Here is a 21839-nt window from a genome sequence, read left to right as displayed (position 1 = left end):
CACAGCTTTTACTGAAAACTATTATTTTAACAGAACTGACAGTATCTAAGGAAGGTACTCCCTTAAGAAGTTCAAGATCATGGTTTCAAGAAGTATGTGTCACTTGTCTGAAAACAAATAATGAAAATAAATGTTAATAAGTTACTGAAATTGGAACATAGTTTTTGAATACTAAAACTTAAAAGTTGGCATTTGGTTTCAAGAAAGATTACTTTATCAAGGCTGTTGGGTAAGTCCAGTATAGAACTGGATCATTAAGTTTTCATTTTCCTCTTAAGACTTCAGAGGAGAATAAAGTTGAAGAATTTGGATAAACTAACAGGAAGGAACCAATTCCAGAGAAATTCTTAATCATACCGTTTTGATTTGAAGAGAGTTGAATCATAGTGTCAGTGGGACATTCTCTGATACTTATATTCCAGGGTGCTTGGATATTTCAGAAGACTGCTGCGCCATAGCTTGGGCTTAGAATTGCCACTTTGGGAATTCTCTTTCTGTAGTTAAATATAGGGGGGGATTCAGCTTCAATTGGAGCTTTTCTTACCTTACTAGACACATAGTAGATGCTCAGTTATTTATTAAGTGGAGTGTTCCTAGGAAGATCAATCTCACTCTGAAATTGGCACTGGGTCTAGTTGATTCTGTCATCACATATACAGGAAATAATCTGTATATTCTTTGCCAGTCTTTTGAGCCTAAATCATAGTTGAGACTTGATTAAGAAGTGTTACGCCTTGGCTGAGAAGATAGCTTTTATGACGTCTTTTAATGCAGGCTTCTTAGTTTTTACAGTTCAAGTACTTTTCAGACTACTCTGATTCTCTTTCAAATTTATATAGAGATTCTTGATAGGAGAGAATTATTAATACAGTAAGGAACATCAGCCCTGGCACATTTGTTAATGTTTATTTGCCCCTCTGGGAAATAGGCCTGTAAATATTTATTATTTATTTTGAGTGCTTATTTTAGTGAAAGTGACCCAAATCAGTCAAATCAAAACATTTAAATACCACCCCTTGGGTTGTGGATGAATTTTTTTTTAAGTACATATGGAAACCACTCAAGCTTTAGGTGCTATTAGTGACAGAAATAACTGCTGACACATTGTCCTTTGCCAGAAACTTTTACATTTAAAAATCCTTTCAATTCTCATAACCACCTTATGGGGGAGATACGTCATTATTCCCATGTTATAAGGTAAGGAAACAATCACAGGGAAATAGCATGCCTGATGTCACATAACTAGTAAGTGGGAGAGTCAGGATTCAAGCTCAGGTAGTTTCATTGCAGAGCTCATGCTCTTAATAATTATATCTACAACCTCTGTCCTATAGTTAACAAAAGGTAGGGGAGAGAAAACTAAATATTAAGCCCTAAAATGCTCAAAATGATAGTGATACCTTCCAAAGAATGTTAAGACTTTAAAATAGGTTTGTATGTGGAAGTACTATACTAAGCACAAATTACCTTCTCAAATATTCCATGATGGTGCTACCATCCCACTGCAAGGAGGCATGCTCTGAGAAGTGTGTTTTGGTAACACTGGATGTGGGTGTTTATGTGTCCATGTCCTTCTGTATGTATGTGTAGTCCATGAACATACATGCAGCTATATGAATTCAGTCAGCCCTTAGTAGCATTGTCTTCCCCTGAGAAAACTGCCCCACCTAATTGTCCAGAGTAAGTCTACACAATCTATAGGTCATACTTGGTTGTACTGTTTTTAAGGTGTCAAAGCATCAAACAGCATTGTTCTCTCACTTCACATGTCTCTTTGGAAGCTAATCAAAATCTAAGAGAAAATAAACCTTTTGTAACTAAAAGGCTGCAGACAAATTATACATTTAAATTGTAAACTTATTTTGCAGGTTACCTATTCCTAAGCTATAAGACATACCATTTTCTTTGTATTTTATGTTAATTTAAAGAATTGGACTTCTGGCAGGCTTAAAAATCATTAACTTCATTCTGTCTTAGAGAGCAATTGCAGGCAGTGTAGCAAGTTCTTACTGAGCCTTCAGAAATACTCTCGGGTATTGCCTCAGAAGGGCAACCTCCTCCCACCCCCTTCACATACACACACAGAAAATTAATAGCTCCCTTTTCTGTTCTATCATCCCTATAGTAGTTTCATTATTGCTTATGTTACATCATATTGTGATTATTTTTCTTATTTCTCTCTGATTAACCTGTAAGCTTAATAGGCTTGAGCCCAGACTATCTTAGCTCATTTGGTGACTGATATAGTAAATAGAGCCCATGATCGCACATAGCACTCAGTATTATGTTACATCCCTTCCTTATCATGGAATACATTGATACCAATATTAGTATGGCTACTCAAAACAACTCACTTGTTAGATAGCCAGAAGATAGGTCTTTTCAATGGAATCCTCCTAGGATCAATTAGGTGAAATTTCCAGATCACAAATATCAGTTTCATTGAAGGATCACAAGGAAAGAGAAATGAGAAACATGAAATAGTTCTTGCCAGGTAGTAGCAAGTTTTATATGTGAAATAAGTCTTTGTGAAGGCTCTTTATCTCTTACTGAGATGATGCATTAGTTAAGGAATAAAAAATTTCACAGAGCATGTTTTATCTCCTAGGTAACAGACAAAAGAAACTGACAATATACCTTATGTAAGTCTCAGGAAAACTGTCTCTAGCAGATTGAAATTGTTTCCCAGATGTTCTTCCTGAAGTGCCACAAGAACACTATGGAGGTCAGGAATTCCAGTTAGCTTTGCTACCATCTCAAGATTCAGGGTTTTCAAAAAATATTAAGTGCTTTTAAAAGGGTTAAAATTATTTAATTGCTGTTTTTCCCACTTCATCATTCATCTGACTGACCCTACAGTTGATTGCTTAAGACAGCTTTTAAAATCCAAGTCAGCCTTGCTTAGGCCAATGAATTCATACCAGCTTGTATGTAAGAATACAACCAGAACAACTATTTGTGACTGCCTCTGTTTCTACCTCATCAAGAAATAGTTTTCACTTTAATCTTTCGCACTGAGGTCATACGGTGTGACCTTTTTTCCTAGCACTGTATTTGTGTTCTTTTCTTGCTATCTCCCAGACTCTGAACTTTACCAGCTTCCTCAACCCACAGTACCCAGCCTCTAAATCCTACCTGCCTAAATCCATGTCATTCAGATGCTTTGTCCTACATTGGGAAATCATCTGGCTTCCGGGCTCTACTTTTGTTTGGAGGACCCAAGTATATTCCCAAATTAACTGAAGCTCTAGCCTTAATACTCTTTTGCTCTCAGGTCGATTTCACATGGTGGCCTCTGTTGCTCTTCATAGTTAATGCCTTCCAAACTAGGTTTGGCCTACCTGTCAACAAAATATTTGGGTGTTTTATAATTAATAAATGTATGCATTGATAATATACCTGATATGTCTGCTACTCTAATATTGTTTTTATCTTTAAGATGTTTTCTAAAATTAATTGCTCACTGCCAGTAATACTCATTACCCTCATTTTTAGATAAGGAAAAAGCCTAAGATACTGTTGCATTAGTATAGGATTTTGGCATCAAGATTCTAAATACAACACATGGCACAGTGTCAACAATTAGTTAGCTTTAAATAGATAATTGCTCAATAGAATTTATCCAGAGACCTACAAAAGGAAGCATGAGAATGATGAAATCATCTTATAACCTCATCTTCAATCCAGGCCTGCCTAATTGCTTGCCACGGAGAAGACTAAAATTGTTGGAAATTCCTTTTTTTGGCTAAGTTTACTTTTCATCTTGTTTCATTTCCTGTCTTAGTATGATAATCTTTTTATATGAAATTGTGCTATTTAAATTTTCATAATTTTAATTTATTCATGTGTAGAATGTGTAATTTTATAATTTGTGATACCTGATGTATTTCAAGTAACAATTTCCTTACACATATAAGAACAACATTAAAATTAAACTGACACAGAGTAGATATCCAATAAACATTTAAATTAATATTGAATGAATTAATAAATTTATTTAACATGGTGGTAAGTCAGAATTTTTAGAATTCTGTTATCGACAAATAGTCTTATAACTTTTCAACCTTCTCTGTGTTTTCAAAGTGTTTACTTTTAATGCTCAGTGTTTTTGTATTTAATTTCCCACAGTTGAAAAGATGAAGCTTCTCATAGAAACAAAATGATTTTTTTAGATTAAATAATCCTTTTTAGACTATGTTTTTGGTTCTGTTACTGGCTCCTAGGGAAAAGAAATTGCAATAAAATAGGCATTTCTAAAGAAATAATTTAAGATTAGGATTCCTTCAAGAATTCATACAAGAATTAAGAACACTGTAGAAAATCAAGTAATATAAATTAGAAGTGAAAATTTCCATTAGATTAATTTGATGATTCTAGACATGAGAATCTGTAAGTTATTTTCTATCATTTTGTCCTCATTTTTAAAGTCTCAGACAATGAAACTTCCATCACTTGAATCTCATTCAGTAATGTGTATACAGCTATTCATTCAACAAGTCACTTTGTTCAGAGGCATTTGCCTCTGATACTAGTATCTTCAATGTCATCAAAATGCATTTTATTAAGATGACAATTGAGCATGTAGGAAAGCTTAAGCTTTCCCCCTGGTTTAGAAGACCATGAAATGAAGCAGAATAAAAAGTTATAATTCAGTATAATAAAATTTGTGAATATTATCCTAAAGAAGTGTTCAGGTAGCTTGGTTACTTTGCCAGGGGAATGACAGTGTAAACAGAAGCTTAAAGTGTAAACAGAAGCTTAACTTCTCCTATCCTAGAGAAGTTAAATGTGGTCCTATTCAAATACTTAAAAATTGGCTTGGCTTAAATTTGTGTGACCTTAAACAAATTGCTCTCTCCAAGCCTCAGCTGTAAATTTTAAGTAAGAGGTTGAACTTGGATCTGTTTTGTCCCAAAGTTTTATAATCCTAGAACAGAGTCAGCCTCCAATGTATTTATTTTATGAATAATTCTGTATGCTGACATATTACTCATTAAAGCAAAGGAAAAAAAGTTAAATAATCTTGTAGATTTATGTGGAAACCTTAGTTACCACCTTAGAATTTTGGATATTATATATTTAAGTTTTCCATTCTAGAAAAAAAAATTAGATTTGTTTTTCCTACCCTTTTGTCAGATTGTCACCTTGACTGTATGAGACATGGCCAACAAAAGGAAAACAACCCCCATAGAAACTTGAAGAAGGAGAGGCACTCACTGTAAATGAAAAATAAGAAATCTTTTAATGTTTATCAGATAAAGAAAGCATTTAATTGAATTAATGGGACACTGGAGTACCAGATGATTTAGTTAACTGACGTTTACAATGATCTTAAACCTTGTTTGAATATTTTGTAAAACATTAATAAAAATTACAATATTTCAGTATATCAAACAGTATGCTGAATATTGTTAAATTTTATGTAAGGATCAAGTCATATAAAGTATTATGTAATAATAAGTATAGAAGTTTCGAGAGTAGTGTTTAATGTGTTTTAAGCCATAACATCCAGAGGGTGTTTGATTATAATTTTTCTTAAAGTTAACTTCTTTTTTCTTGAAGTAGAGTGCAAGAGACAAATTCAGGTTAACTAAGGATTCAATTTGAAGAATTCCAGTTTCCTTTAAGCAAAATTTCACTTTATTTCAAACTGAACAAAATTATGTTGTATTCTTAATTTGACAACACACTCAAAAGGTGTACACTCTAAAGAATTCAAATTACAAACCTTCCAGTTATAATCTGTTGGTTGTAAGCAAGGCCATGTACTTGTAAGTTTCTCTTACTGCCAGAAATTGTATCAGAAGGGACTAAATTATCAAGAATGGCCACTGGTGTTTTGTTTTGTTTTGTTTCGTTTTTGGCTCTGTGGCATGGGGGATCTTATTTCCCCGACCAGGGATCAAACCCGTGCCACCTGCCATGGAAACACAGAGTCACAACCACTGGACCATCAGGGAATCCCAAGAATGGCTACTGGTTTTGATCATGGTTATGTACATAAATGTGTGTTATATACTCTACCTAAGTAGAGTAGGACAGTTTTATCATATGCAAATCTATTTTTGAATAGTGTGAAAAATCTGAGGTGATAATTTGAGGTGTCATATTCTGTAAATGAGAGTGATTATAATTTCATCTCATCAAGAATAGTTATAATAATAATACTTAAAATGCCTTGAAAGTTTTCTGTTGGCATTTTTCAAGTGAGATAATCTTTTATTATTAAAGACATATTCTATGCCCAGTACTTCACTATAGTCTAAAAAAGATGGTCACTGTTGGCAAAGAACTTCTGGCCTAAATGGTAATATTATACTAACTTACAGGAAACAACTAGAGAAGAGTGGAGTGTAATCTGTCTTGCTGATCTGAAGTAGCAATAGAAGCTCAAAGAAAATGTGGATTTGGACAACAGAGAAGACTTCTTAGAGGAGGTTGAAAATGAGCTGGGCTTAAAGAATAGATAGGACTGATTCAGTGAAATGAAGGAATTGGAGACTTACAAGTGCAGAAAACATGAACCAAAGGATGATCAAGTAGGAAGGAGTAAAGTAGAATTACTGGGTTGAAAACAGATTGGTATTGGGGAGTAGGTAGGGAGGTGAGTGTAACCATGCTTGAGATTGTTTTCCTTCCTTTGCATAAAATGCCCTAATTTCTAATTGAAGAAAATGAGAGTATATTCAGATTGCCTGCAGCCCTTCGAAAATCAAGGTGTGATATTTGAAGAAAAAAATCACGATTTGTAAGAAATGTTGGAAGGAATCTAGGCTTAAATTAGACGAGTTTACCTGAAATATTGGGGGTCTATAGCCTTTAACTGAGCAAATCAAGTGAGAAATCTTGAGAGGCAGGGGTTGCATAGCCAAAAGTCTACTATCAGGGATATTTTTTGCCCAGGTGAGATTGACCTTATCACTATGGGAATGATCACAAGTACCACAGTACTGTTGTTAAGCCAAATAAAAACACTATACTCCTTTTCCAAACCTCTAATTTGCATACAAACCTTAGCTCAAGTTATGTCCTTTCCCTCATCTTCAGCTGTCTAAATATTCTTAGGCTATCTAGCCCCTGCAAGAAATTTTCCCAGTTCACTTTCCTTCCTCACCCAGAAATACCATTTCTCTCTTTTGTGCTCCTATACCTGACCTAGAACAATTAATACATCCTGCTTTATGGGCAGAGGCTATTTTATTTTGTATTGTATACTCTGCAAGTCTAACATAGTGGGTGCTTGATAAATGGCAGTTGGTTGCTGAAAATCAGTAGTGATTTGGTGATAAATTAATGTTTTGGAAAGGCTGAATACCAGCTAGATAAATATAGAAATGCCCAAGCTCTTGCCTGGTAATTTAGAAGTTCTCCACCTTTTACTGTTTCACTTACCAGGGGTCAGGGCTCCTCTCATTCTATGCTACCTATTAACATTCAAGTCTTAGCTACCTTAAAGTTTTTTTTAAAAAATCAAAGCCAGAAACCTGTGGGTGGGGGTATGAATAGCTGGAAAGCCTATGAAATTTTGAGGGTTATAAATGATCTGATTGATCATCTAAAACTTTCCAACAAAGTATAATTTAACTGTTCCCTATTGGCTTTTATTTGTTGTCTCTCTGAGGAGATGGGAGATGGTAGTAGAATGAAAAGTCCTTACATTAAAAAATACTTCTCAAAAAAATTTTTTTCAAGAAGCATCATTACCATAATCACAAAAATAAATGTATTGAACATCTGCTGCAGTTCTTTAAAGTGACTCTCTAAAGTTAATTGTATGCTTCTGAATCCCTCCGCTTACTAGAGCTACCTTATTGAGTGAAATGGGTTTTCTTATAAACTTTCTTGGACAATTTTGTAAGACAGTACCCAAGTCACACGAAAAAGCTTTCAGAAATCTCAGAAGGCAGAGAAAATTGTGGATCAAATATGTAGCATTTGTTTTCTGCTAGGACATTTAAGTCATATTTATAATGTGATAAGGATTTATTTTTATGTATCCTTAAGAGCTTTTATATAAAATCTATAGGACATTTATGTCTGATTTCCAGAACCTATATAAATATAAATTACTTTTTTTTGAAAAGTCTAATGTTGCTGTTGGGTTGGGTTTGGCTTTGAGGGAGGTTGACATATTTGTTATACTTAACATTTAGCTAGAAGTCAGGAATTCAACCAGCAATTAAATAATGGTTCCCACGGTGAAGCAGTTTCCCCTCTACACTTATTTGCCTTATGACCTGTTTTCTAGGCACTTATTTTGACATCACCACTGCCCCCACCAAAAAAAAAAAAAAAAAAAAATGTGAGAACTGACTATATCATGGGTACCTAGACCATGTGGAGAAAGGACTGAGACTGGAAGCAGAAAACTCATTGTCCGTACAGAGCAAAGTGCCAGACAACAGCTCACTCTAGTAAAGGGCGATAAATGCCACATGAGATGGTCTCCTCAGTTCAAAACTGTAAGTAACTTTAGGGAATTGCAGGGGGATTAGACAGTTGTCTCTGCTGACTCAATAAAAAAATGTCTTCATTTTGTAATTTGTGGCCTGTATGCTTGTAAATAAGATGCACTGAATTGTCAAGTAGTGGACTTTTCTGGTTTGTGGGTGAGAAATAGAATGCAGCCAAAATAGAATGCAGTATTCCCCCAAAAGTAACTTGGGACCTTTGCCTTAAGACCTGAGACAAAGGTTACATGAATTTAGATAACCAGGTTAGAACTAAGTTATTGGGCCTTTGCCTAGATAACCAATTAGAGGACTTTTAGTCTTGATATAGCAAGGAATAGGGAGGTAATTATGGCCTCTTGAAACAAAATAATGAAAACTTACAAAATAATGGAATTTTTGGAAATTAAATGTGGCTATACTATATATAGAAGGATTCTAAGAAAGTCTGTTGGCAAAGAAACTGGGCATGTGACTACTGTGGTGATCTAGGAGTGAAGAAAACTTGAACAGAATGGTGACAATAAGAATGGAGATAAGAGAATAAATTTAAGATATTTCAAAAGAAAAATTGTAGAACATCATGATGAGTTGGATAAAAGGGGGGGTGTCAAAAATTACACATTTTCTTTACTGGAAGACAATGATAGTATCACTGAAAGGAGAGAGTTAAGAGAAGATAGTTTGAGAAGGAAAGATTTTGAGTCCCATTTTTGTAATATTGAATTTAAGATGATATCCAGGCATTCCTTTTGAAATGCTTGGATTAAAAGTCGCTGAATATACAGAACTGGAATCCTATGTAAAAGTCTGGCTGGAGAGGTAAATTCATCAGTTATCCACTCAAAACTGATAAGGGTAGACAAGCTAACTGAAGTTATTTATTAAAGACAGTATATCCCTTTCTTTTAAAAAGAAGTACATAAACACATACATTTACATTAAAAAATTATTTGATTAGGTATGTAGTCTTAAATAAACATTTCCAAAATGGAATTAAAACTCTCCTTTTTTTCTTAGAGTGTCATATCTCAAGCTTGTGCCTATAGGAAAACCCTACACTGGTATCAGTTATGAAGGTCAGTGACTAAAATGTGTTAATTATTCTTTTTTTTTATAAATTTATTTATTTTATTTATTTTTGGCTGCGTTGGGTCTTAATTGCTGCGTGCTGGCTTTCTCTAGTTGTGGTGAGCGGGGGCTACTCTCCGTTGCAGGTGCATGGGCTTCTCAGTGCAGTAGCTTCGCTTATTGTGGAGTACGGGCTCTAGGGCACACGGGCTTCGGTAGATGTGGCGCATGGGCTCAGTAGTTGTGGCTTGTGGTCTCTAGAGCACAGGCTCAGTAGCTATGGCGCACGGGCTTAGTTGCTCCACAGCATGTGGGATCTTCCCAGACCAGGGCTCGAACCCATGTCCCCTGCATTAGCAGGCAGATTTTTAACCACCGTGCCACCAGGGAAGCCCCTAATTATTCTTGAACCTTACCTTTGCTTCTATTCATTAAACAAATATCTTTCCCAGTATTACATTGAGGGAATGAAATTGAGAACTTAAAGTCCAAATAATTCAGTCAGTTAAAACTGTAAAATTGACATGGCTTTAATTTCTCAAATGGAAAAGCAAGTAATTGAACTGTGGGAAATGTGCTGGTCTCCAGTTTCAAGACACAGTACAGCACAAAGACCTGGCATTCTGGCTGAAGAGTTATAATAATAAACAGAAATTTGAAAACCAGGAAGACAAGTTTTCCAAGAGTGCAACTGTGGCATTTCAAAAGAGATATAACAAGAAATTCCGGAAGATGGCCAAAAATAGGTTTAGATAATTGAGATTCCTTATTTGAATACTTGTTTTTGATGGAGAAACACAGTTAAGAGGAAATGAAGCTTCTGACTAAGAGGTCTAAAATATTTTCTCCTTTTCACCCTAAATTGGGTTTGCTTCTGAAGAAAAGTGTTAGCCAAAAAAAATCAAATAGGAATTCAGTACTGCTTAAATTGTAGCCAGAAGTTTAAAAAGTGACCAAATCAAAACAAAAAAAAATTTTTTTTAATTAATTGAAAGCAAGTATTTTGATTTTCTAGGAGCTAAACCTTGTTTTATAGGATTCCTATTTAGAAAGTCAAAGTATCTTGATCTGTTTACCTAGTAATTACATGCCCATCATGGGACAGAAGTACCACATTACTCTACGTTTTAAATTTCTAATATGTTCTACTTTAATGATATGTAAGGAAACCTAAAATGTTAATCTATGCCTCCAAAATGCCTTTAAAAAACTCAGTAACATGTCTTCTGAATATACCAGAGTCTTTTATACCATTTTACCTAAATCCTTGAACTATTTGATTAATCCGAATTCAGTGAACCTATGTCTTCAAGGCAGGTTATCCAGAACTGGGAACATTTGTTTCTGTATTTCCATCCTAGTTGCAACTGACTCATGTGCCTGGTCTGATTACTTCGACTATCTTTTCATGACTCCTAAATTATGGAGGTAAGTCAAGATTTAATATTGATTATAGTCATGTAACATTCATTCGGAATTTGTATTCCTGTAATATTTATTTAATTACTAAGCACTCGTAGCATTGCATTTTTACTAGCAAATTATGGTATATTCCAGTTTTGGCTGAGCTGTTTTACTCTGATTAAATGTATAATTTTGCATAACTTTTTAAAAAAAATTTATTTATTTTTGGCAGCGTCGGGTCTTCGTTGCTGCACGCGGGCTTTCTAGTTGCAGTGAGCGGGGGCTGCTCTTCGTTGTGGTGCGCGGGCTTCTCGTGGTGGCTTCTCTTGTGGAGCACGGGCTCTAGGTGCGTGGGCTCCAGTAGTTGTGGCACACAGGCTCAGTAGTTGAGGCTTGCAAGCTCTAGAGCGCAGGCTCAGTAGTTGTACCGCACGTGCTTAGTTGCTCCGCGGCATGTGGGATCTTCCTGAACCAGGGCTCGAAACTGTGTCCCCTGCATTGGCAGGCGGATTCTTAACCACTGCCCCACCAGGAAAGTCCAGTTTTGCATAACATTCAATTACTTAGTATTTCTATATACATCTAGACTTTCATCTCATTTTTTGTGTGATTACCCACATAAACTTCTAGTAGAAAATACCATGGGTTTTTTTCTGTAGTCTTTAACTTGAATCAACTCTTTCAGACTCTTTATGTAAAGTATACTCATCTATCTTTGAATCTACTATAATTCTTGTTTTTCCAAGTGCCTGTTTACTGAGGCTATAGTGTTCCAAATTTTTCAGTTCAGTTCAGTTAAGACTCTTAGATGTCCAGCCCTGCGGGGGAATATAAAGACCAATATAAAGCACAGTCCCAGTCCTCATCTTAAAAGAACTCATGGAACCTCAGACATTGCAGCCAGACTTTCTTGGGGTCTCTTATTACAAGAAGGGTAAGATAAACCTCTCCTGTTTGGCTTCCAACTTGGGAACTCAAAGACATTCAAATTCTTACCAGATTGTGAAATGAGAAAAGTAACATGAAATAGAAACACTTGGTAGTTGGTGTGTTTTACTCAACTGATAAAAAACCACTTTAAAACAATGATTTATGGATTTGAGGTGTTGGTGTGAAATCTGAAGGTGCAGAAAGCTCTGTATGATTAACTAAGTCTTAGGCACATTTCAGTTTTAGGAGCAAATTCCTATTTATTTTGCTGTATTTTGTTGCTTATTTATTCTGTGCCATGCTTAATACTCATTTCCCCATCACCATGTAAGGTGTTAGCTTTTTATCTATTAAAATATTTTGGGAGTTGGATCGACCTCATAGCTTAGATATATATTAAGGCATTTTCTGAGCTCAGAAATATTGAGATGATGAGTCTTTTGGTAAAATTTGCACATAACTTTTCATCTCAGATAGATCCAATAGAAGGCCTAACAATTCATGACAAAGCTGTTCTGGGACCAAGCTGGTGAGTAATTATGGTTTTTATGATGTTGTTGATTTTCCAGAAATCTAAGTATTTTTAGTAATATATTTTCATCTCATCTCTATACTCCTTGAACTTTTGTTTAAAACAATAAGTTTGATGTCACACTGGTGTTTTCCACGGGTTCACTGGCTCCAGGAAGGTAATAAAATTTCCCAAATTTCTTTTTAAAAATTTCCTCTTAGTGGCTTTTACATTGCTAAGTGTGCTATTACAGAGTCAACTTCCCCAGCACAGAGGAAAAATAAAAGTAGAATACGGGATAGTTAGAAGTCTTAGCAAGTCTTTTGTTATTCCAGCAAGGTCTCTGTTAATGTGACCATTTCTGTTATTTATGATAGAGAACCAATACAAAGACTTATAAAACTAAGCTGACATTTGTCAGATGTAAACAGAATACAAGACAAATAGAAACAGCTTACAATTCCCTAAATCATATATTTCTCAAGCTGCTTTCCCTTGACCATTTTATATTACTTCAGGCTTCTGAATTCAGATATATTTTGAAAGCAGCCCGAATTAATTTCGACTTTAACATAACCTAAGGATTCTTTGTAATTATGACTTGTAGATTCTTTGTAATTATGACTTGTATATTAAATTCGAGAGTAAAATTCAACACCAGAGCATCTTTTCAGAAAATCTTTGTAGGGAGAACTTCCAACAATTTATAAGGTTACATTGTTGAGGTTCAAGAATAAGCTAAAATCTTTAGTGCCTTATCAGAAATGAAACTGTAGGTGATGGAAAGAGGCTGAAACAAACATAAGTGGGAGAATAGGGGAGACCCAACTATCACTGGTATTGTTAAGACTGACAAACCATGCTTTGTGATGACTCATACTTGTATATCTGAGATGGATTGATAGGAGTATATGATTTGATAGACCAAAGTTTTCAGTTTGGTTGGCCAAGACAAGCTTCTGCCATTATTTTCTTATAATTTCTTATGATTTTCTTATAATCAATTCAGTCAAGAAGTTAAGTGATGCTCATATGAAGATGTTAAAGTCTTTTTTTTTTTTCTAAAGCAGGCAAGAGTTTAAATTTGCCTGTGGTGCATCTAACATAAGCCTGTTTTCTTCCAGCCATATGCCTGCCTCCCTTTCTAAAACAAGACTCTCTTTTGCACGTCTTGACATACCAGTTACAGTGCCCCACTCTATGTTGGAGTGAAGACAAGAGGCTTATTACTTAGATAATCTTGACAGATGTGTCTCCAGATAATATCATCTGTAAAATATTTACTAAAATAAGAAACTCAATCCACTCTGAAAGTACACTTTTCCTAATGAATAATATACATTTTTAAATTTTGGTTATCTATCTCCTTCTGAAAACCTCTGGATTGTGAACCCATGACTTTTGAGGAACTGTTTAATTAAAGGCTTAAGTTATTTTAATTTAAACCCATTGTCAGTGTTATGAACTGTAGTTGTAGTGAGCTCTAGAAGGGACGACCTTATTTTGCTCCTTGCAGCTCCTTGCTCCCCAGTGTCTAGAATAGTATTTGGCACACAGTAGATGTCAATAAATATTTTCTGACTGAATTAATTAAACGTATATATACTACATGTTTCCATAGGGTAATGTTTCTATTAGCACATTAAAAAGAACATTTTATTTCTCATCTCAAGCTAATTTCCGGCAAGTGTGAATGACTAAGAACACATAATAGCGGTTTAAACATTTCCTATCTTATTCCTTGCCAACCTGTAGTTACAGTATTTTTTGCTTCACTATTCTTTTAACCAGTTATCAGTTTTGAATCATCTTATCAGCAAAGCCGTATACGGAATTAAACAGTGTAACATATATAACCATGCCAACTACACCCAGCTAGTTAAATCACACGCGTGCCCAAAACTTAGCAAACTAGAAATATTGTGCCCTCGAATATGATGCTAGCAAGGGAACCAGGCCAGACACATCATCCCCAAAACTAAGATGACAGACTAAAACAACTAAGTTGGTTTTTTCTGCAGTAAAGAGAGGATGTGTGCCACCAAAAACAAAACACTCATTCATAAGGCTTTTTTCTTATTTGGGTCATTATTTTCCGTTGCTAACCTTAACGTTACTAATCTTGAAGTATTTTGCACTTTTCCATTATACATAATCTTTTGACGTACTATTAGGAAATTTTTTTTTTAAATCTTTCTTCCCTGCAACTTAGTACACAAATCTATAAGTAATTACTAGAAATTTCTGGAGTGTAATTTCTTTACTAAGTGTAGGGGTTTCACAGAAAGGATGGAAGAGTAAAATTTATGTCAGTATGAGATAATAGGCCATACTATGCCATAACATGCCTCCAACCCTGGCACACACACACACAATCTTTCAGGTATGGTTTTTTCTTTCTTTTTTAAAAAAGACCTCCCTGGTCTGATGAAAAGTAAATCTTCCTCCCACACCCAAACCCCACTCACCCAGTTTCCTCTCTACAGGTGACACATATCTTTGCTGAAAATTCCATGAATATAGATATATGAGTATTATATATCTTTCCGCAAATGGAAACTAGATACTGCATATAAAGTGGAAATATATTTTTCCACTTTATACATTGTCTTACTCCTTGCTTTTTTTCAACTTATATATATTTGACAATCCTTCCTTCTTAGTTTATAAACTGCTGTCTCATTCTTTTTAAAGGCTGCACGGTATTTCACTGTATGAACCATACTTTATACCCATTACCTGTTGATGAACTTTGAGTTTACTTCCAATTTTTCGCTGTTATGATGATACACTGTCTCACTTGAATGTGAGTTCCTTGAGAATAAGGATTTTTGTCATGAGTAAATGTTTTAATTCTGAAAACTTAGTATAGTATTCAACAAACGTTTAACGGATGTTTTTGAATGAATGAATGGTACTTTTTAAAATGCTGCTCAACTGCTTCCACTCAATGTTTTTTAACCCTACTATGTGCAGAGTACTTTGTACTCGTTGATCTAATGATTCCCTTTCTAGATATTTATCCTAATATTTTAAAGACGTGTATATAAGAGAAATTCCTACAAGAGGACTCACTAAGTCAAAGTAATATGTGTAGGGGACTTCCCTGGTGGTCCAGTGGCTAAGACTCTGCACTCCCAATGCAGGTTCGATCCCTGGTCAGGGAGCTAGATCCCACATGCCGCAACTAAGAGTTTGCATGCCACAACTAAAAGATTCTTCATGCCGCAACTAAAAGATACCGCATGCTGCAACTAAGACCCGATGCAGCCAAATAAATAAATATTTTTTAAAAAGTAATATGTGTATTTTAAATGTTAGTAGAAGTTATATGCAAAAAGCTTTTTACCAGAGTAGGTGCTAATTGGTAACAAAGGTATTTCTCAACAAGTGTTCAGCACAGTGCTTTACACATAGTAGAGTTAAAACTGTTGAGTGGATCGAGCTCACATTCAAGTGAGAAAAATTTGTTTTTATGATGGCATGTAAGTCTAGATAGAGGAAAGGGCTGATTACTATGCCTAGGAAAGGAGGAAAACAAGGCCTTACAGAAGAGGTACAGTTGAAAGTGGGTTACCCATCTTCTTCATCATTATCATCACTGATAGTTACTGAGTGCCTACCATGCGCCAGGCAGTGTGTTGAATGCTTTACATTATCTCCTTTAATCCTCATATATCCTATAAGGGAGATATATTTATTATCCTCATTTGATAGATGAAAAAGTTGAGGCAGAGAGAGGTTAAATGACTTGCCCTAGCCACATAGCTAGTAAGTGACTTAGTTGGGATTAGAAATCAAGCAGTCTGATTCCATAGTCCATTCTTGAACGCTTTGTAAGTGTTCATGAAGAAGAGAAAGGGAAAGAGGCATTGAAGGTAGAAGGAATGTGCACCAAAGCACCAAGTGCACGGTGTTGTTTAGAGAGAAGCACATAGTTAGTGTGTCTTAAGCACTGTTAAGCTGTGGTTGCCCAAAGATGGCATGGTAGAAGCCCAGAAAGTTAGGGTGAGTACATATCTGACTAACATATATGCCCTAAATATGGAATTTCCAAACCAGAAAATGGCAATTTCTTTTTACTCTAAAAGAGAACAGAGAACCTCATTTCTTTTTCTGAGATTGCTCTGGCATGAGGGTAGTCTCTGGTTTCAGTGTTTTGTTCATGGCAAGAGCTTCAGGCTTTTTTATCCTTTCAAAGCTATAGCATTCAGTTTTGTCTTCAGAGGATACTGTTCTGGTGCTGACCAGATGGAAGCCTTCCATTAATAAAGTGTCAATCAGTAAGCCGAGGACATTAGTTCCGTTGGCCAGTTTTCGGTTATCAGGTTTTATAGAAACATACCTAGGACACACAAAAACGTTCAATTATAAAACATCCCTTTAATAACCAGCAAAACTAAACAGAAATATTTGATTTATAACCTCAAATAAAGGTATCAAACCATTTTCTGATCAGATATTTTTAAAGACTTCATTTATAAATCCAAGCCAGTACCTTCAGGCTACTGAAAACAGAGACTTTGCTGTGATCTCCAAAGTCATTTTAATTCCACATTTAGGAATATAGCTAACATTGATGAATTTTCATTGAGAAATTATTGTCTGGAGCAAACAATTTGATCAAACAATTAAATTAGCTTAATTTTCATATAATGTAATTTAACTATTTCCAAATTTTGTTTTCAACTTACTAAATATTGTTCTAATCGATTTAATTAATTGATTCAATCTTTTTAATGAACATCTGATACATTTACAGTTTCCCCCTAGATCTAATTTTACCCATTACCAGCACTGACATTACAAATTTTCTTTTGTGACTTTCTCCTATCAAATGCATTTTGCAGGTGAAATTTTGCAGATGTTAAATGTCAAGAAGACTTTATTGTCAATTTTTCTCAATAACTGTCCATTGTTGAAGAGCAAGACATGGGGTCAAAAGGCTTCTGGAGTCAAAATGACAAAACTTTCTGGAAAACTCGATAGATACACATTATTCAAGAAAAATATACCTGAACTTTTCAGATTGACTATATGTTGCTTTAATAATGTCAACATAACATGTCCATAAAGATATAGCTATATTGCCCCTTCTTTATCTACCATCAGGAGTTTTTTTTTTTTTTTTTTTTTTTTGGTACGCAGGCCTCTCACTGCTGTGGCCTCTCCCACTGCGGAGCACAGGCTCCATATGCACAGGCTCAGCGGCCATGGCTCACGGGCCCAGCCGCTTCGTGGCATGTGGGATCCTCCCGGACGGGGGCACGAACCCGTGTCCCTGCATCGGCAGGCGGACTCTTGACCACTGCGCCACCAGGGAAGCCCCATCAGGATGTTTTTATATCCTTTGTGTCCTGCCACCATTTGTTTATGAGATGTGAAAAAAAAAAAGGCTTTAGTTCCAGGCAGCTACCTAAACTGTCTGTGGTTTTATGGGATAAAAAGAGCCTTGGGGTCATCCCTAGCCTCCTTTTAATTATGATTGATAGAGTGGTTATTGTAGCTCACATTTAGAAACCCATTCTAGGCAAAGAAAAAAATTCAATAATAAAATGTAAAAATTATAAAAGTACATATCAAAAGCACATTTATGTTTAATACAGCAAATTTTTAACATTAGTAAATCATTTCATCTACCCCCAAACCCCAGATCTTGATTTTATAGCCTAGAAACTTTTGTCAAAGAGAAAAAATGTTACAGAATGTCTCACAAAATTAAGATGCAAATAGTATATAGTAGGTGATAACAAAGTGGAATGTACTTGCAAGAAATCACTTGGCCTAAATACTTGATTCCCTAAGAGGCCAAAATGAAAATTGGAAGATTTCAAGGCATAAGAAAAAGATAAAAGAAACTAATGGGAACTGGAAAATCAAAACTTATTTTAAAAACTTATAAGGCAAGTACACTTTTCCATTTGAGCTAGTTTATACAGGAACGGTCAGATAGAAGATGGCTACCAAAGAGACTCTAGAATCCTGTGACCATAACTTGACTTGATAATGTGGTATGGCCCTCTGCAAGATGCATGCCAAGTATTTCTAGTACTGTGAACTTGAGAGATAATAACTGAGCAACTTGCTAGGTTACCAAGACCTCAGAGTGATAAATCATATTAGTAGAACATACTGAACAGCTGGATGATACATCAGGCTCTGAGCAGCCATTCAGGCTCACTCCTCCACTTTCCACCATCAAGAAAAACATCTGAATGGACAGATTCAGACCACAAGGAGTGAGCAAGAAATAAAAATGATTGCTAGCTAAATAATTATATACCTAAGGTGGGCCTCTTAAGACCAAGAGCTTTCATCCGATCACCTGAACTCCCAATAATGTCACCTTATTTGGGTTTCTACCTCTACTTTGAAATTGGAACTATAGAAGAAAATCATGACCACTTATAGGCTGAAAAAAATTCTAAACTTCAAACAACTGAAAAGAATACTCTTTGGGGATGCAAGAAAAAGTCAGTTTAAAAAATAGCTTCTGGTTTTGGAATTTAAATATAATGTCATTCTCTCATTAAGATGAAAAAATTTTTTGTACTATTTGTAAAACACAAACACTTAACAGCAAAGGGAAAACTACTGTCACTGTGTACACACAAAGAATATCCCAACTTGAGTTTCTAATGTTTTTCAAGATTATAGTCATTTTCTCCAAATGCATAGCTTTTAAAAATCATTTAGTATTTCCATGATACCTTTTTATCTTGCATGTTTCTTCTTGAAATCAATGACACCATTTTTTCTTAGTTTTTTAACTTTTTAGAAAGGGATCCCCAAAGATCTTAATCACACAAATTAAAAAAAAACAACAACTGGTAATTTCCCTTCTATTTATGTTAGTACCCCACCAACTGTGCCCAGAGGTATCTTAAAACATTTTGAGGTGAAGATAGGGTCTTAGGTTTTCTTCTCAATCAGCCTGTTAGCTGGATCTCTTTCCCCAAAATGACATTTCATGCCTCTTTGGAAAGGCAGGAAATTATAAAGCGTAAAAACTTAAGAATTGTCCTACTGTCCTACTGGGTTCTTCAGCTTGTATGCAGGACCAAGGGGTATGTTGTGGGAGGGGTAAACATTGGTCATTTCTTATGGTTACTGCAAAAGTTAAGAAAATATCCCCAAATATGTCTGTCTACCTTGACCCCAAAAACGTGTATCTTATTTAAATACTGTCAGTAAAGAACATATGTAGACATTTTTTTTCCCCTCCTGAAAATTAAAGCCAGCTTTCACAGTAAAATAACAGTGGGACAGCATTAAGACATTTCTAAGCGGCGAAAAAAGTGTCCGTGACAGTAGAGTGGAAATCCGTCTTAGGGTCCAGCCAAGAATAACAGGGGGAGAAAGTGACTGACTCAGAAGCAACTATCCTTAATATACTGACAGCCTATCCCAGTATTTTGAGTTGTGTAAAGAGTGCCAACAATGTAAGAGGAGACCAGATTTGCCATGAGATATATCTGCCTTAATGGTGTTTAAAAATAAAGTGGAATGGAGAAAAATCAGTAGCCAAATCAGAAGGACTGAAAGAACAACTGTACATAGTGTAATGAAATCATGACAAACTGTTGAGCCTTTACTATATACCAGCAACGAAAAGAAACCCTTGGGGAGAAAAAGGCTTCTCATTCCATAGTAATGGAACATAATCTATAAAATTGTTTCCTCCTACAACTCGAATGACCATAGTCCCAGTTTTCCCTGGACAACTTTGATTTATTCTTATTGTCCCACATAATAACAACTTCTTTCACTCTGAAAAGTATCCCAGTTTGGACAATAATTATCTGGTCATTCCACCCAACTCTGCTGGTTACTCCCACCAAAAAATCATTTTGAGTAATCATTTTTTTCCAAAACTGAAATGAGAAAATTTCAATTTTGAGGGGATACATCAGGAACCGGTGTAGAATAGAGGATTCAAAATACAAAATACCTGACTCCAGTTTGGTTATCAGTCGTGCTGTCAGAGCCGCACTGGAAAACCAGGTCATGGTAAGAAGGTCTTTGTGGAGGCAGTGGAAGTAAGGTCATCTGAGGAGGGAAGGAGTTACTACTCCAGGTCGGTGCTGAAGGTTGCTCTATAAACACTGTAATTCTCCCAGTTAACATCTCGATTGTTTTGCTGCAAGAGCCAAACACCCTAAAAAAAGCTTGAGTGTTTCGGCTTAGGAAATGTACCTCCACAAGAGCAGGTCTTGGCTGTAGCAGGTGTTCTTGGTTTAAGAGATCCACCAGAGGATCAAGTTCATAGAATACAGCCTCCCTCTGAAGCCTGAGATAGTCTGAAAAGTCAGTGGGTAATAAAAGCTGGTGAGTTCTCAAAAAATCTAAGACGAAACTAAATAAAACACCATCTCTGTCCACAAAAATCTGGCCACCAACCATCTTGAATTCTTGGTCTCTGCCATCTAACATACGTGTCAACCGAGAGGCAGGAAACTGCTTTAAGGTTGAAGACCTTGTGGTGAATATCTTCCCTCCCACGTTCAAAGTGACCAGTTCCTGACTACTCATTTTCCTCTTGCTTCACACTAGAGGCTACACACCATCAGGCACAGACTTAGGAACTTGAAAATCAACCTGTGACCACAAACGTTACATATGATTAAGAAAGGTAGGGGAGTGGAATGTAACAAAAACAGAGACCTCGATTTCCAGGTAACTACTGTTAAAGCAAATAGTGTGTCCATAGCTGTGTTTACAAATTTGAGAGTTGCCTGGGAACGTACAGTATACAGAATGAAAAAATAACAGATGAGGAACTCCATAGTTTAAGGAAAACTGCCAATATGTCTGAGGACATATGTCAAATAGATCCCTTTACTATATCTCATTAAAAAAAAAAAAAAGAACCTTCATAAAAACCTCTTGTAAATCTATAAAATATACTGGGAGCAGAAAAGCATTCCCCCTCTCCAAACCTCTTATCTACTATGAGTCCTCATGGCAGAGGTAATATTTATAAACATTGTCTTAATTTTTTATATCCCTTTAGAAATTTAGTGGCTAATCTTGGATTGTCAGTTGGGGATAAGGCAGTCATTACCTCAACTAGCAGCTTATTTTGACTACTCTTCTCATAACTAGAATGATTCTTCTGTACTTGAAATTTAGTTGCCACCTTCTTTTCCTGTCCCTGCTTGTATTACCTCCTCTCAACCAAATTAATGGACTGGGGTAAAGACCCTCTGGACTGTCAAGGAATGTCTTGTCCCATGACAGAAATAAGGTTGACTGAAAGCAGTTCTAAGATAAAGTCACTTCTTGTTTTCATCTGAATTCTAAACAAGGTGAAAAAATTATTTTTGTTCTGTGGGAGACAGGGCATCTTTATCTCATGTGAGCAGACAGGACAGCCTTAGTGTTTAGCTGATCATTTTGTACTTTATAATAGCTGATAGATTGTTTCATCTATCGTTAAATTAGTCTTACTACTCTTAAAAAATTCTTTAAAC

General features: G+C 35.6%; 1 protein-coding gene and 1 long non-coding RNA gene across 4 annotated transcripts in view; one reads left to right on the top strand and one right to left on the bottom strand.

Moving 5' to 3' along the window:
- Positions 1-21839, top strand: part of LOC137210911 (uncharacterized) — a 146941-nt gene that overhangs the window by 75258 nt on the left and 49844 nt on the right. For all 3 annotated transcript variants that reach the window (XR_010936789.1, XR_010936788.1, XR_010936787.1), the window contains 3 exons: positions 8249-8462; positions 9471-9529; positions 10883-10949. This is a non-coding gene — a long non-coding RNA (uncharacterized lncRNA). The remainder of the gene's footprint in view (positions 1-8248; positions 8463-9470; positions 9530-10882; positions 10950-21839) is intronic.
- Positions 16379-21267, bottom strand: KCNRG (potassium channel regulator). Its single transcript, XM_067712977.1, has 2 exons — positions 20318-21267; positions 16379-16711 (listed from the first exon to the last, which is right to left on the bottom strand). The coding sequence occupies exons 1-2, from the start codon at positions 20896-20898 to the stop codon at positions 16471-16473; spliced, it is 822 nt and encodes a 273-aa protein (XP_067569078.1). The 5' UTR covers positions 20899-21267; the 3' UTR covers positions 16379-16470.

Source organism: Pseudorca crassidens, chromosome 18, assembly GCF_039906515.1.
Source record: "Pseudorca crassidens isolate mPseCra1 chromosome 18, mPseCra1.hap1, whole genome shotgun sequence".
Taxonomy (NCBI): Eukaryota; Metazoa; Chordata; class Mammalia; order Artiodactyla; family Delphinidae; genus Pseudorca; species Pseudorca crassidens.
The sequence above is the reverse complement of the archived record's forward strand: the minus strand, read 5'-3'. Positions and strand labels throughout refer to the sequence as shown.